The following is a 17,593-nucleotide window of genomic DNA, read 5'->3' as shown; positions in this document are numbered from 1 at the left end:
ATATTTTATTTATTTATATACAGTCTTTCTCCCAATAATGGGACTCACAGCAATTAAGAAAACGAGGCTATGCCTCCTATAATTGTCTTAGGTCAAAATCTAACTTTGCAAAGTGATCCAGCCATAAGAAAAAAAACAATGGTCTTCTTTATAAAAATCACCCATCAATACAAAAATCAAATAAAAGTATAAATATAAGAAGCTAACAGATTATACATTAAAACACTAATCCTTGTAAACCTCAACATGTGTTCAAAGAAAACTAGCTGCATATCAATTCAATATACAGTAAAGTCTCACTTATCCAACCTTCGTTCATCCAACGTTCCGTATTATCCAGTGCAGTCTGCCTCCCACCCGGATCCACAGCTGTTTCTCTAGGCAGCAACACCCAGCAGGCCAACACACCCAACAGCAACACAAGTGCAGCCACGCTCCCAAATAAGTGGCAGACTTATTGTAAAACATGATGTTTTGGTGCTTAATTTGTAAAATCATAACATAATTTGATGTTTAATAGGCTTTTTCTTAATCCCTCCTTATTATCCAACATTTTTGCTTATCCAACGTTCTACCGGCCCGTTTGTTGGATAAGCAAGACTCTACTGTATATCAAATCTCCGCCATGTCTTGTATCATTTCTGAATTGTTTTTGGACAAGGTATTCACTTTTGAACATCTGTGTGTTGGAAGAGGAAAGTTTAGACTAGTTTGCCTTTAAGGAAACATATTCATGAATGAGTTAATGCTACTGTTGAGTAAAAGATAATGGTGAACCTATTAATAGCTCGCTAAACCTGATACTGTATTTGTTAATGTATGCTTTTAAAATGTTATGAATGATTTGACCTGGTGATTTATAAACGAACAGTGAAAGACTTCAATCTGGACACAAGAGTGATGATGCCTTGAAAGGCAATTATATTACAGTAGAGTCTCACTTATCCAAGCCTCTGGATTATCCAAGCCATTTTTGTAGTCAATGTTTTCAATATATCGTGATATTTTGGTGCTAAATTTGTAAATACACTAATTACAACATAACATTACTGCGTATTGAACTACTTTTTTGTCAAATCTCTATATATAAAAGGGTAATGAAATTTCGGCCTAGGACAAAACAACAAAATTACACATCCCAGAAACACTAAACTTGGCAGCACAACCCCTCATTCATGCCTCTACGTTCATACAACAAAAAGAAAAGAAAAATAAAGTCCTAATTAGAGGGAGAGGAATAATTGTTTTTATCCAATTGCTGCCAGTTAGAAGGTCCACTTGGTCTCCTAGCAACCCACTCAGCCCAGGGGACAGGCAGAGTTAGGCCTCACTTAGGCCTCTTCCACAGATTATCTAATTTGCACTGGATTATATGGCAGTGTGGACTCAAGGCCCTTCCACACAGCTATATAACCCATTTATAATGGACTTAATGTAAGGTAAAACCTTTACCCTTTACCTTAACTACCACCAATTCCTCAATACTTTTATTTCCCATACCACCATACTTCGCCACAGCAACGCGTGGCCGGGCACAGCTAGTTTGTTATATAACATGATGTTTTGGTGCTTAGTTTGTACAATCATAACCTAATTTGATGTTTAATAGGCTTTTCCTTAATCCCTCCTTATTATCCAACATATTTGCTTATCCAAGCTTCTGCCGGCCCATTTAGCTTGAATAAGTGAGACTCTACTGTATCTGAAAGCTGAAAGGAAGCATATCTTTACCACTGATCTGAAATAAGGGCTGGGATTTCCAGATGTGTTGCTGAGGAAGGATGGACTTTCTTCAAGATAGTACTGGAAACCCTTTTGTTATCCCCAATCACTGACTAGAAATAAAAGGGATCTAGATTTAAGTTGAAAGCAAGCTGTGGAGTATGAACTTCTCCTTTGGGGAAGCTTATCATAAAATATCAGGAAAAAACTAACCAAGTACTGCAGACAAGCAAAAGAGAAACAAGCCAAGAATTGAATTGAATGAAGCAGTTTTTAATATATCACTATGCAGCATTGTTTTGGAATAAGCAGGACTAACAAGTTCCCAAGTGTCTAGGAATATGTGATGTATCGTCAAATAATTTGCTCAGATCTGAGTAGGGTGGCCTTTTGCAGCTGACAGATGGTAATTTTGTTAGCACCAATTGTTTTCAAGTGCTGGCCAAGATCTTTAGGCACTGCACCCAGTTCTGGGTGCATCTACACTGTAAAATGAATGCAGTTTGACACCACTTTAACTGCCACGGCTTAATATAATGGAGTAACATGAATTGTTGCTTGCTGAGGCATCAGTACTCTTTGGCAGAGAAGCCTAACTGTCTTCTGAACCTACAACTACCATGATTCCATGGCATTATCATGGCAGTTAACATGGTGTCAATCTGCAAAATTCTACAGTGTAGATGCATCCTCCATGGCTTTCCATGGCTGAGCAAAAATTTGAACTCAAGTCTTCCAGAGTCTTAGTTCAACACTGAAACACTGACTCTTTGGGCATGACTTTATCATATTTGAAACCCACAAAGCCTGTCAGAAGATGCATAATAATTATTACAATACAACCATCCTATGAACAATAATGTTTCTTCATATTGTAAATAGGAAAGAATCCAGAGTCACATACAGAAATTAGTGGTTTCACTGAGGATTTGTGATTGAGGTGAGACACGAAGTGGGGATTTTTCGCTCAACAAAATCTGTGTCTACGGAGGAACTTGCAAAACTGGCTCATCTATGGAGTTCACTGTATGAGTCAATGATACTTACAACAGAGGAAGTGAAAGTGGGGCTAATCAAAGGCAAAATTAAAACACACAATGCCTGTTTTTATCCTATATGTTCATTGAAACCAACCCCCGATCATAAAGAATCGCTAATGCCATTCCCATAACTGCATTTGTGACATGCATTTTACATACCAAGAGGTTGAGGTTATAATACTTTGCTATTTCCTGTTTAGGAAGACAAACATGTTTTTTTTTATTTACTTTATTTTTTATCCTCCCCTTTTCCTGATATAGGGACTTAAGGCGGCTAACAATAAACATGACACCAAACGTACATTAAAGCTTCAATGTATATAAAATTATAGCAGTGACCATTCTCAGAGCAGTAGCAACATGGTATTAGGGCCATAAGAGGACCAGACTAAAAGCTTGTGTAGTCGGGCATTTAATTTAAAAAGCACCTATCAAATTGCCCAAAGAACTATACAAGCAGCTGTATGTCCTTTCTGTGCTTCCCAACAACTTTTATATAGAAGCAAACTGTTTCTGATGCTGGGAAGCACATCATGACAAATGGACAATGGCAGCCCTAACCTCCATGTTTGTCTAATCCACTTTTAGAGCTATTTAGTCACACCTTTTTCACCTAAGATCAGGAAACATGGGGATACTTTACAAAACCTTTTTCTGTTTCTTCCTGGTACAGTACTTTCCTTGCTGTTTTGACAAAGGCATTGGTGGCTCAAATAAATAACTAGGTGTGGTTGGTCAAACACTTTTTCATTAAACAATACCTTCAGCCCTCCACATTTGTTGGATTTAGGAGCACTTTATCTCTGTGATCGTGAAAAACTGCTAAGAAAGAACTGCCTAGATTTTGATCCGTGAGAACATTGGATTTATCAATTTTCAAGCACATCCTTGTGGTCAGCTTCCATGAAAGCTGAACATAAACTTGCACTGGAAGGTCTAGAGAATCTAGAGAGGTGTGGCATTCTCTCTAGAAATCTCTAGGGCCCCTTCTACACTGCCATATAATCCAGATTATCATATCAGATAATCCACATTGTCTGTTTTGAACTGGATAATGAGTCTACACTGCCATATAATCTAGGTCAAAACAGATAATCTGGATTTTATATGGCAGTGTAGAAGGGGCCTAGGTCCTACAGCATGACTGGGGGAAGTTGACCATGGGGCGCACTGGAGGATCTATTAGAGATTCCTAGAGAAAAGATTTTTAATAAAATCTGTGTATAATCAGAATCAGAAATGTGAAGAGACAACTGTACATTAAAAATAATTGAACGGACATTACGACTATTTCTGAAAGCATATTTTAAAAAACAGATTTTTTAATGATTACCCTACTCTGTCAGAGTCCAGAAACAACAATTATTTCCATAATTTCATAAGTTTGAGTTCAATTTAATAGAGATATCTGGAATGTTTTAATCAGTTTTTAGCTGTTTCAAGTATTGAAAATGGTTTTACCCATTACACATCATTTTGGGGACCTCGGTAAGGTTGAGAGATGATACAATCTAATATTTATATTCTGGAATTTGTTATTCAAGTTCCTGAAAAATTGTAGCACCTTTGCCAAAACCAGACCTTCTCCTTCTGCTTCCTCTTCTAAGGCTTTCATTGATACTTTGTTTATTTGACACTTTGGTTATTGCAACTGTGTTTTTTTTTTTTTTTACTGGTCTTCCACTATCATGCCTTCCATTCAACATTATGCTGCTAAAATTGCACACCCCAAGAAAAACATTTTTTTCTTGGTTTTGGTTTTTAAGCCTGTTCCTGGGGTTATCTGAGGCACGGTTTCAGAAAACCGCATAGTTTAAATTGCATCAGCTCTAGATTTTTAGATAGGGTTATCATGAGATGAAGACTGGTAGAAGGCATATGTTCTATATCTCAGACTACAGCTTTTATTTATTTCGTGTCAAAAGCATTGGTACAGCAAATACATTTCAAATAATGGAAATAAAATAGAAAAGAAAAGAAATCACAAGCAACTAAATAGTTTTGGACCAAAAGCGGGCAACAGCAACCGCATTGTCTGTAGCTTTAAACAACTCCTCCTCCATACATGAGGCAGGGCATTGTGGGCAAGCATACATATGCTGAGTTGTTTGTTCAGCTCCACAGTCACACAAGGTGGAGGATTCCTCCAGGTAGTGCCACCTTGCCAAGTTGTCTTTAGATCTGCCCACTCCACTTCTGAGTCTGTTCAGGGACTTCCAAGTTGCCCATTCCTGGTTTGCCCCTGGAGGAAGACCCTCTTGGGGGGCCATCCAGTTAGAATTGCCAGGTTTAGCTGCCCAGAGGGACACCCTTGCTGTTGCTGGAGGAACATCAAGAGGAGTGGTGGTTTTCATGAAGCCCTTCCTTGATTTGAGTCTGGTGGGAGGAGGCTGATAGTCATGCAGTGGGTGGCTTTCACAGTGTTCAACCTTTTTTCTCTCACCGTTAGCAGCAACTTCCCGTCGCACGTCAGGAGGGGCAATGCCAGCTAACTTGTAGAGTTTATCAATAGGTGTAGGTTTAAGGCATCCCGTGATGATTCTGCATGTTTCATTCAGTGCTATGTCCACCTGCTTTGCATGGGCAGACTTGTGCCAAACAGGACAGGCATACTCTGCAGTTGAGAAAGACAAGGCCAGGGCTGATGTTCTTATTACTTGTGGGTCTGCTCCCCATGCGCTGCCAGTCAGTTTCCGCAGGATGTTGTTGCGTGCAGCTACTTTGTGCTTGGTGTTCATGCAGTGTTTCCTATATGTTAGTGTTCGGTCTAAGGTGACACCAAGGTATTTAGGATGGAAACAGTGTTCGAGCTCTTGGCCTTCCCAAGTAACTTTCAGTTTCCTGTTGGCTTCGCGGTTACGTAGGTGGAAAGCACACATTTGTGTCTTGGCAGGGTTAGGCTTCAGGTGGTTCTCTCTGTAGTAGCTGGAGAGATCTTTCAAGGCATTGGTGAGTTGCTTTTCAACTGTTTCAAAATCTTTTGCTTGTGTTGTAAGGCCAAGGTCATCAGCATATATAAAGCTCTTTGTGAGTGGTGGTTGTGGCTGATCGTTCGTGAAGATGTTAAATAAGGTCGGTGCAAGAACGCTGCCTTGGGGTAAACCATTCTTTTGCCTCCTCCATCTGCTTTTCTGGCCCTGAAACTCCACATAGAAGCTGCGGTTTTCTAAGAGGGTCTGGACAGTTTTTGTAAAGTCAAAGTCCCGGGTGATATGGTAGACTTTATGCAGCATTTTTCTATGTTGCACCGTGTCATAGGCTGCCGTAAGGTCCACAAAGACTGTTCCCGTAATGCAGCCTTTCTCATAGCCTTCCTCGATATGTTCAGTCAGATGAAGAATTTGACCTGTACAGTTTTTCCCTGGTCTGAAACCTGCTTGTTGTGCAATAAGCTTGGGTTCGATAACAGGTTCTAGTCGATTTAATAGCATCCTCTCATAGACTTTATATAGATGACATAAGAGGGAGATTGGTCGATAGCTCCTGGCATTGGAGGCATCTTTACCAGGTTTTAAGATGGCAATTATCTTAGTTTTCCTCCATGCTCTGGGAATCTGTTTGTGTGCCAGGCATTGATTGTAGAATTTCAAAAGCCAGTTTTCAGCTTTGGCCCCCAAGTGTTTGATTTGCTCCATCATCAGGTCATCTAGGCCAGGTGCTTTACCAGTCTTACATCGCTTGATGGCTTCTCTGAGTTCTTTCAGGTTTAGAAGAGAAGACAACTGGTGGGTTTCAAGTTCTGGCACCCTGTTGATTTTCAGCTTTATTCTGCTGCGGTTGGTTTTCCCATTCTGAATTAGCTGGTGAGCTATCTGATCTGGTGTCACGTTCGCGTGTCCAGGGTTGACCAGAGGGTCGCTATCCAGGCGTCTCAGCAATTGCCAGGCTTTTCGGCTAATCTTGGACATGTCCAGGTTCTCAAGCAGCTCTATCCAACGGTCTTTCTTAGCATTAGCTAAGGCTGTAGTTTTTGGCCTGCTGCTATAGTCCCATCACTGTATGGGTTCTCAGACTACAGCTGATACCATGTTTGGAATCAGAAGGTCAAATAGAACCAGAACCAGATCTAACTTTAAACTTCTCACTTAACTAAGCATTTCTTCTTTCTTGGCTCAGTTTTGTTCTTTTTCACTCGATGCCCCGTGCTCCTAGGTTGACTCCATGCAGAATGTTCCATCTTTTGTTTTAAAATCCCAATCTAAAACTTTCTCAAATTAATTGGAATTTTAGTTTAATATTGTTCTGTGATCATGTATATTTTGATTATATGTATTTGTCATGTCACTTTATATTAGATTTTTTTGTATTTTATTTGTATTATTTGTTTTATAATAGTACTAAATATTTTTGTATTTTTATTATTCTTTCCTTCCTTCCATCCCTGTTTCGGTGTATATGCACATACCGTAGCTCAGATTTTATGTTTTTGGCAGTACCGATTAATTTTTGGTTGTTTTACTTATAAGGCGCCATGTACATCAATGGTACTATATTAATAAATGGTAAATAACATTTCTACTTGTAAATATTGTCTCTAATTCACAATAGCAAGGTGCCACCTTAATAAATTTCACTCTTGGAATGAATCATATCCTTTATTTGTCTTATATACGAAGTTGAAACAAAGATTAGATTTGGGTTATTTTGCTTTGTCGTTATTTATTTGTGATAATGGAGTGTGACATCAAATAAAACACACAAGAAAAATTGCAACAAGACCCAAACAAGAACATGAACACATACAAGTACTGTTTCAATGGCTCAGGATGGGTTAGGAGTACAGTCTTGCTCATTTAGTTCTCACAAGCTGAGATAAATGGTCAAGGGTTTTCCCTGAGGTTAAAGCTTCAGCAAATGATATGACTGGATTACAGTACACATCTGCATTCAATACAACATTCATAAACTATCAATAAAGATAGAACTAAGGAATTATTCTAACACCAATTTCTGTTTTTTGTTAGTTTTTTGCTAATCCTAAGAGTATCTAGGGATAAGTGAAAGCAGAAGGCAAACATTGTGTGGGTTTCACTATTAACAGCAATTGGGTTTAAAAGTTGATGCACTTTCTATACAACAATAGTTCAATGGAAGATGTTGAATTTTGACTGTGAAGCATACAAATAACTTTCAAATTGGAGCAGGTTAAAACCAGCACTGGAATAGTCATATACAGTACAAACAGTCCCCAAATTACAAGCATCCAACTTACAAACGACTCATAGCTAAGAAAGATTGTAAGAAAATATCCATTCATACCACTCCCTTTTGGCTTAAAAAAATATATAAACATAGAATTACCTTTAACCAAATAATTCAGATATGCTTCCTGGAAGGCAAGCTGACATTTAAAAATAAGGCTAAAAGACAATGGGCATTCAAATGATGTGTGCTGGCCATTGGGTTTCGTTTTGCTGTACCTAAAGTATAACTGAAGATTGATAAATGAACATATTAACCCTAGACCCATCTACTCAACACATTAAAATCACACATACATACAACATGCGCCAGGAGCTCAGATTTCAGTAAAATCTTGACTGTGTGGAGTGGAAGACTGACACAATGGAATATACCACTGTGGTGTCTCAGTTCCACAAATGTCTGTAAAAGAGAGCATGAGATTGTGGAAGGAAGAAAAGGTAAATCAAATTGCACAAGTTATTTGAAGAAACAAAATTACAGTCAACGTGAACATCTCCTTCTCCTTCATTAGCATTGGGCCAGAAGGCACAGAAATGGATCAATGAAAGGTTGCTGTCTGTAATAACAGAACATTTCAGTGATTAAAGACATATTAATACTCATCCTTCCATCATGGAAAGTAGACTAGAAGGGGAAAATATGAAACAAAGGACACAGAAATGATTTTTTAAAAAATATTCTGAGAAACACTGATAGTCTGGTCAGTGATTGTCATTTGATTCCCTGGGTGACACCAGTAAAGGCTTTCCTATTTTAAATAATCCACATTTAACTTGTCCTGTTCCCTTAACCCCACCATGGTTGGAATATAGGTCTTGAAACCAGTAGAGATAGAGATTCATTGTCAACAGGGATTCCCATTCCTGAGCTATAACCATTGTTTAACTCAGGACTGTAATACTTGCAGCTAAACACTAAGCTTGGCAGAACAATTGTGTAAAGAAATTGTAAACTTGCGTAAGATTTCATTAAGGCACCAATGATCAACCTATGCTTGGCAAGTCCCCAACATCAACCAACACTCACAATGTGGGCATACATTTAGTCAGAAGAGAGGTGCCTTCTTCCTTGTGAAAAGTTGGAGAACCACCCTTCAGTACTTTTTAAAAACTGCTACAGAAGACTTGTATTTACAATTAATACTGTAACAATCAATTTGGTATCTATTAGGCATGGGCAAATTAATCAGAATCGTCATTAATCGTAATAAATTCGTTAATCATAATAAATCCAAACGGGGTTCCAAGGTGGTTTGGCGCTTTGAATTTAACCTTCCAATTCGAAGCGTTGGCGCCCATGCCTCGGAATATCTTTGGATAACCTTCGGATATATGATAAAGTGTTTTAATTCAACCAATCTCCTGGTTAGCATTGAGCCCCATAGAAACCAAGCCTGGAGCGTTTTTTCTCCTGGCTATCCAGGAGAGAAAACCCCCTTCCCTTCCTGGTTGGTTTCCACACCCCTCTTCCTTCCACGCTCTGGGTGTTCCCTTTGTTTACTTTTAGCCCCCTCGTAAACTCAACAAATCTGTTTCATGGTCAGCCTCCTTTTCTAGTCCCAATATAAATTGATCCCTCTCTTGTTCTTGCTCTTTTGTTTCTCCCTCCATTCTCTGTTTCCCAGGATTTTTTCTTCTTTTCTCATGGGTGTCCCCTTGCCTCTTTCCGATACCCTTTTATTTCTTTCACTCCTATGTTTCCGCGTGTCTCTTCTTCTCTCCTTCTCCTCCTCTTCTTTCTTTAAGTGGAGAACCCTTTTGGACCTTCGACTGACCTCCCGGTTTTGCTGTTCTCCCCTGTCTTAATCCACGGGGGAAAGGGAGCTGCTGCTCTACCCAGTCACCCTCCAGAGCTGGCACTCTCCTCAGAGTCCTAATGTGCCCCTCTCTCCACCATGACTACGCACCTTCCTGGTTGGTTTCTATGGAGCTCTTAAACCCGCTGCTATCTAGGAGAGAAAACCCCCTTCCTTCCTGATTGGTTTCTATGAGGCTCTTAAATCCACTCCTGAGTGTTTTTCCTCCTGGTTAGAAGCGGGCTAAGCCTCATAGGAAGAAACCCACTCCTGAACGTTTTCCCTCCTGGTTAGAAGCGGGCCCGTTTTGAGACAGAATGGTGTAGTATAGTGGTTTGAGAGTTGGGCTACAATTGTGGCTTGATTCCCCACTTAGCCATGGAAATCCAGTGGGTGATCTTGAGCAAATCACACACTTTCAGCCCCAGAAAACACAATGAAATAGGAAATAACACTTTCAAACCAGGAACAGATTTCCTTATTCAGAGGCTGATGGCCATCTGTCAGGAGTGATTTGATGGCGTGCTATGATTTATGTTCCTTGTTGATAAATGTCATTTCCTAATTGGTTTTGTCATAAAAATAAGGCAAAACTTTATTACACTGCCAAAACTTTGTCTTTGTGCAAGGGACATCGTCCTATAAAAAATAGCACATTATGGTTTGTTGAGTCTCTGTCCACCAATTTAACAAGGTTTCAGCCACAAAAACAAAGTTTCTGAAGTAGAAAAATGATTTTTAAAGTAAAGACAACCCAATGAAACAGGAAATAACATTTCCAAACCAGGAACAGATTTTTGTTATTATTAAAAAATGTTTTTTATAAAAACTTTGAAAATTTGCCAAAAATCTGAGGATAAGTCAAACGTTCTTAGATTTGGTGAGCTAACAGTGGGAAACATATTCTACCGCTGTAGCAAATTTCATTAGGATATCTCAAAAAATGAGGAAGAGAGAAGCCCCTCAAGTTTCCCCATTGACAATAATATTTTCCTTCATGCGCGTGCACATCTGCTATTAACGAGGTATATACGAAGATTCCAAATTTTCGGAAAGTTTTGAATTTTTTGCTTCAAAATTTGGAATGACTTTAGAAATGAAGCGCCAGCGCCCCCTACTATTGAAGCCAGTATTGAACCATTTTTTTCATGGATCGCACATGCCTAGTATCCATACTGGCATATATGTTCTCAGGATTTTTTTGTGTTTTAAAAGGTAAAGGTAAAGGTTTTTCCCCTGACGTTAAGTCCAGTCATGACCGACTCTGGGGGTGGTGCTCATCTCCATTTCTAAGCCGAAGAACCGCCGTTGTCCGTAGACACCTCCAAGCTCCAAGGTCATGTGGCCGGCATGACTGCATGGAGCGCCGTTACCTTCCCGCCGGAGCGGTACCTATTGATCTACTCACATTTGCATATTTTCAAACTGCTAGGTTGGCAGGAGCTGGGGCTAACAGCGGGCGCTCATTCCACTCCCAGGATTTGAACCTGGCACCTTTTGGTCCGCAAGCTCAGCAGCTCAGCGCTTTAACGCACTGTGCCACCAGGGGCATGTTATAGAGCATGTTTAAACACCAATGTCCAGTTAAAATGATGGTGTAAATATTTTCCCATCATGTTTCTCACATCCCAGCAGATCTTCCAATAGCAGTAAACAAAATTTAAAATATCAGATGCCACCTGTTAGTCTATTTTGGGATACAAAGTTTCTGGTATCCATGACATCTTGTGATTTCTGCCAACTACTTTACAGGCTCATGTTTCTTTCTGCTCTGTGGTTTGAAGGGATCCTTTACTTCCAGAATTATTTGAATAGTTTCCAGAATCTTGGCTAATTTCCTCTTGCTCTCTGAGGTCTTTCACGTCAACCAGATCAACATCATTTGGGGAGCTATTGTCAACGATGACAACACAGTCTTCTGTGGGCTCTTCTGAAGTCAGCAAATAGGAACTGCTCACATCTTTTCCTCCAATGTTCTGCAGGTGAGAAGGAAGAAAGCAAGTAATAAGGAAAAAGCACAATATGTTTTTCAATTGTGTAAGAACAATTTCACACTACCATTTAGTTTTGAAAACAAATGAAAAAAACATTTTGAGACGGACTTCTCCATATAGTCAGCCCTTCACTTTTGCAGGTTTAACTTTTGCAGATTTGATAACTATGTTCTTTCTAGGAATCTCTATGTCTTACAGTGCAACTTCTGCTGGAATCTGACTACAAACAGAACCACACTGAAGGACATAGAGATTCCTAGGGAGGTGTTTCCTCAGCTAAAAAGAGTGACTTTTTAATTTGTTTTTCTGCACCTCAATCCCTGCTAAAACAGAGAGACTACTATAAAGAGCTATTACAGAAAGCTATTGTGTAAAATACTGAAAAGATGACTGACTTTTCTCAGGAGCATTAGTCAGCTTAGTTCGGATCACTGGAATATAACTGAAGGGAGCTGAAGCCAAAACAGATATTATGCAATATGCAAAACCTCCCAATAAAACTGGTAGTTATACATTTAGCTCTTCTTCCATACTGTCTAGTAACCATTCCTCCCTGATGTCTAATAACTATTTCCTCATGCTACACAATTCTGTATTTCACTGTCTGTTTCCACCTGATAACATGGACTGAGCAGAGATGAGAGGGATCTGGAAGGCGTGACATCCAGCCACAAGTTAAGTCAGCTAGATGTTGTGAGAGAAGGCAAGCTGATGTTTTTGGGAATAGAGAGAGGAAGGAGTATTGGTTAGTATGCTATTACAGGCCAAGATAAATAATAATTACAATGCAAAAAAAGTGAGTTTAGCCTATGTGCATGTTGAGCTAAATGTGGCAAAAGAAGGCCTATGGGGTGTGTGTGTGTTATTTTAAGATCAAAGGAGATCAAGATAACTGAAGATGTGAAAAGATTTGACAGACACTTTGCCATTATATTTGTGGGAATGTGTTTCCATAAGTATCATATCCCCCCCCCCCCAAATGAAAAAAAAATGAACAATGAGATATAGACAGCACATTGTTGGCTAGGGGAAAAATATTATGTACAGATTGAAACTATCAAAATATCAAGTCACTTTGGCAGGACTTGGAAAATCGAATTGTATAGTAAAAGAATGCATATTCTCAGCACATTTTTTCGATTTCTGTAAAATTTGTTCAGATGGATTTGATACCTTTTGGAAACAAGCTCCGCATTGTGAAATGCAAAAATTGGAAGGTGGAATGCTAAGAAATAGTAAGTGCTACAAGCTTTATTTCAGAGGAAGGCAATGACAAACCATCTCTGTTTTTGTGGGGTTTTTTTAAAGCAGTGTATAGGACAGTGGTTCTCAACCTGTGCCTCCCCAGATGATTTGGCCTTCAACTCACAGAAATCAGAACAGCTGGTAAACTGGCTGGGATTTCTGGGAGTTGTAGGCCAAAACACCTGGGAGGACCCATAGGTGGAGAACCACTGGTATAAGAGGATAGATAATATGTGCATAGGTACCCTTCAAAAAGTAAAGTGTTAAGAGGGCAAAAGGTAATCTTGAAAGCTAACCTCTACCTTTTAGGGTATAACCAGTGTATTGTTAGAGGGACAATATTGTTTAAGATTTTGTATTGTTAAAAAGCCAATCCAATGTCCAGTGTTAGAGAAGTTTAGGGGTGTGCCAAAGTAATATGTATAGCTGAATAAATATATTCAGTTAAGCAATCATATTCACTCACATAAAATATCTTTGCATGTGACAGATATTCACCAGCAGTTCTTGAAAACCTTCTCCAGAACTCTGGGACTATTTCCATTTTGACAACACATACATACACACAAACACACAGCACCACACCCACTGCATAGATTTTCATCCGACCTACAGAAAAAGAGAGCCTGGGCTCACTGTGAAGTCTTTGTATATACAGAAGCACCTGCAATATTGCTTTCTAAAATACATTTCACATAATGATTTCACTGCAGCTTAATGATAAAGGAACAAAATCGAGAATAAATACCTCTATGGTCAAAGGAGGGTTGCATTTTGGAAAGAAGACATATTTGACTTGTTTGCAAATGAAGTGTGTAAAATAGATGAAGCCAATTATTAGCAAAATAACAGCCACGAAGATTGCAATTGGTATATACACAGCTAAGAAGTTTCCTACAAAAAAAAAAGGTTGGAGAGAAATAAGTATTAAATATTGAAAATATGACAAATTAACAGGCAAAACAATCTGAAGTGGGGCTGAGATTGGTCAACTGACTAACGGTTAAAAGGGTGAACTATTGCCTAATCCATCACCATGCTGCCTAACACCAGACAGTGCATCAGGTACAGAGTATCTGCGCATGTGCCGACACATATATGAATGTGCATTGCTTTCCCTCATAACCTTAGTGAAGCAGACTCTTGTGGGTTTTTCTAATGTAGTTTCCTTCTCATCCCACTGGATCTAACAAATCAACCTGTTCCTGCCATGCCCTATTTGTGGACTTTGGGCTTATTACAATTACTGTATTACATCCCTGCTCCTCATCAGCAGAGGCCAGTAGAGAGCCTAAATCAATACTTGTATGGGTGTGTGGTTGTGATGGGATGAGGAGGACAGCACTTGAAGTCCTAAATATTAATTTCAAATAGCTCCAGTAAAGTGATTCTTTGCTATTTGAAAAATTAAATTCACTCTGAATTTTGAAACAAGCAAAGTGGAGAACATGTCAGCTTTACAAAGATCTGAAAGTAGGTTTGGTCACAATAACGAATTCTCATAAAGTAACACTATTGTCCTATAATGCAATAAATGTCATAGTTTAATAAAACACACTTTGTTAACATGGAATATTTCTTAAGAAGTGCACACTTGTTGGGCCTTGATCAGAATCAATCCAATGTAGTATGTTTAATTTATAGTAATGGTTCCACAGGTACTTCAATCACAGCATTATATACAATGCACATATAAATATTCCACTACAATCACAATGTGATAAAGGACCAGGAATATCAATAGGTAACTGATGAAACTTCTACCTACAGACAGCTAGTGTAGAACACCATTTGGGAGGCACGTTTCTTTGGCTATTATCTTCCTTTCAGGGAAAATAAGGGACTTCTAAAATGTATTTTAAACGTTCATCACAAAACTTCATTAAAAGAAAGAAAGATGATATCAAGAAATGAAAACTGCATGTTCCTGGTGGCATGAACATGAATAGATATTGAATCCCATTCTGGGAGACAGGGGGCAGATACAAAATCAATAGATGGGATAGATTGATGGATTGCTGCTGCAATTGGGTTTATGCCTGATTAGTCATATCTAGAAGGTTTGTGTCCTTAGCAGGAAATTGTTCAAATTAGTAAAGATTAAATCTGCTTTCACCCATTTTCCGTGGCTTTGGAATTCAGCTCCCAAAATTGGTAATTCCCCACTTCTTCTGGTGGTGATAATTAATGAACAGAGAGGAAACACATTTCATACCGGATGCTACATATGTCATACCTTTGGCTATTTCAATGCAGCTTACATTGCTGAACTCGCTACTTTTATTATATTGTTGAGCAAATGCTTGCACTTGAACACAGTATAGAGTGGATGGGGATAAGCCTGAGATTACATATGGTGGCGATGTTTTATCCACAAATTCTTTCTTCTGTAAAACAAGTGCAAAGGGAACATGGAATATAAACCAGATCACAAAGTAGTAAAGTGATTTTCTTTGCAGCCTGGGTGTAAACCACACTGATTCTTCTGCAGCCTCAACAAACTCCAAACATATTGTTTTGGGTTTACGAGAACAAATACTGAAAAAGTAATAATCCTAATCATAATCATCTTTATATATACCCCACCACCATCTCCCAGAGGAACTCAGGGCGGCTCACAAAGTACTCAAAGGTGTGAACACACAAAATACAAAAAATGCAGAAACAATAACATAAAACAGTAACAGCCAACATAAATATTTCCCTTCACAAATCCCCTGATTAAAACCAATAAAATACAGCAATAGCTGCAGGTATAAAACAACAATAATCAATCTCAGTCATGTAAAGTGCTTGGTGAAATCTATGGGTCCTCACGTATAAAGGAATCTAAATATAGTCAAAGGCTTGTCGAAAAAACCATGTCTTCAATTGTGCACAGAAAGCTTGGAGAGTAGGGGCTAGTCTCATCTCCCTTGGAAGGGCATTCCCAAGATGGGGGGCCATCACCGAGAAGGACCTCTCTCTCATCCCCACCAACCGCACTTGAGATAGAGGTGGGACCGAGAGGAGGGCCTCCCTGGTAGATCTTAGCACCTGTGCTGGTTTATAGAAAGAGATGTGGTCTCAAAGATAGGCTGGACCCGAAGCGTATAGGGCTTTATAATTAATAACCTGCACTTTGAATTGGGCTTGGAAACTCATTGGCAGCCAGTGGAGCTGCTTTAAAAGTAGCATGGTGTGCTCCCTATAACCAGCTCCAGTTAGTAACCTGCTGCCAACCTTTGCAGTAACTGCAGTTTCTGAGCTGTCTATGTAGAGTGCATTGCAGTAGTCCACTCTAGATGTAACTAAGGCAAGTACCACCGCGACCAAATCAGGCTTTTCAAGATACAGTTGCAGCTGATGCACATGTTTTAATTGTGCAAAGGCCCTCCCAGCCACCGCCGACACCTGAGCTTCAAGCATCAGCAACAACTCATGAGACATTGTTCCCTAGACCAGGGCCTCTTGGGCTATGTGATATCAAGGACCAGCAATTATTTCCCTCCCAATGTGGCAGTTGCTGGTACTATACTGTATTTCCTCACATAATAGTCACCACCATGTAATAGTTACACCCCCATTTTGGGGATGGCAAATTTGGTATTTTTGTGTTCCTTGCATAAAGTCATGCCCTTGATTCACTCACGTGCACATGCACCCCCTTTCTAGTTACAGGACTTTGCTTGGCTGCCTGCTGAGTGAAGACCCATAGCTGGATTTTGTTTTCACTGCATAATAGTCGCACCTCCCTTTTTTCGGCCAAAAACAAAAAAAGAATAAAAAGTGCAACTATTCCACTGTGAAGTATGGTACTTGCGACCATTGACCACAGTTGCTTTTTCTCTTTCATGGAAATTCATTGTGGAGCAACAGTCAATGACTCAGGGGTCAGCATCAGATCAATGGCCACTACTCTGAACAGCACTGCTCTAGACCATGGGTTGAGAAACCCTGATTTTCCTCCTCCTTGGATTCTCTAAGGACAATAACACTACTTCTGCAAAATCAAAAATGACTTATTTGAAGTAAAATGTGAGATATTTTAGAATTAAAAATAAATACTTTAGGAATTAAAAAGGAATATTTTATCTAATGTATCATATTAGAAGGCTAAAACATCCAGACTCAACAGATGTATTTTACCAAGTAACCTTTTCCTGTTTCAGTGAAGAACAACTCAGATTCTCTCCACCACCTAAGGTCCATGCTACTTTATGGAATTATGTACTGAACACGCCACTGAATTAATTTATGCATATATGTGTATAATTTTGCACATCCTGGATACCGTTTAAAAAAAAACACTTCTGTATAAGGCAATGACAAACTCCCTCTGAACAAATCTGACCAAGAATGATGAGTTTGCCTTAGGGCAATGAACAATTTGAAAGCAAACTACAACCAATATTTTTCTATCACTCTGACTGACGAGTCGTTATGCAATATTTTATTTCTTGGCCTGATCCTATTTCAGCAAAAGGCTTTTTACAAAATATGGCATGTCAATTGTTTAACAGTTAACATCCTTGTGGCTCGGTTGGACTGTAAAATAGGGAACTGGTTAAAAGATGGAAACAGTAGACATTACAATTCACTATTTTTATACA

The 17,593-nt window shown here is 39.1% G+C and overlaps 1 protein-coding gene across 1 annotated transcript in view; it reads right to left on the bottom strand.

Annotated features, from left to right (window-relative positions):
- Positions 1 to 7,401: 7,401 nt before the first annotated feature.
- ifnar1 (interferon alpha and beta receptor subunit 1) overlaps positions 7,402 to 17,593 on the bottom strand; it is a 31,403-nt gene continuing 21,211 nt past the window's right edge. Inside the window, exons 9-11 of the mRNA XM_008121994.3 lie at positions 15,238 to 15,388; positions 13,750 to 13,895; positions 7,402 to 11,738 (exon numbers count right to left, since the gene is read on the bottom strand). Coding sequence (XP_008120201.2) covers positions 11,517 to 11,738; positions 13,750 to 13,895; positions 15,238 to 15,388 — 519 coding nt within the window. The 3' untranslated portion in view covers positions 7,402 to 11,516. The remainder of the gene's footprint in view (positions 11,739 to 13,749; positions 13,896 to 15,237; positions 15,389 to 17,593) is intronic.

Source organism: Anolis carolinensis, chromosome 3 (genome assembly GCF_035594765.1).
Source record: "Anolis carolinensis isolate JA03-04 chromosome 3, rAnoCar3.1.pri, whole genome shotgun sequence".
Lineage (NCBI taxonomy): Eukaryota > Metazoa > Chordata > Lepidosauria > Squamata > Dactyloidae > Anolis > Anolis carolinensis.
The sequence above is the reverse complement of the archived record's forward strand: the minus strand, read 5'-3'. Positions and strand labels throughout refer to the sequence as shown.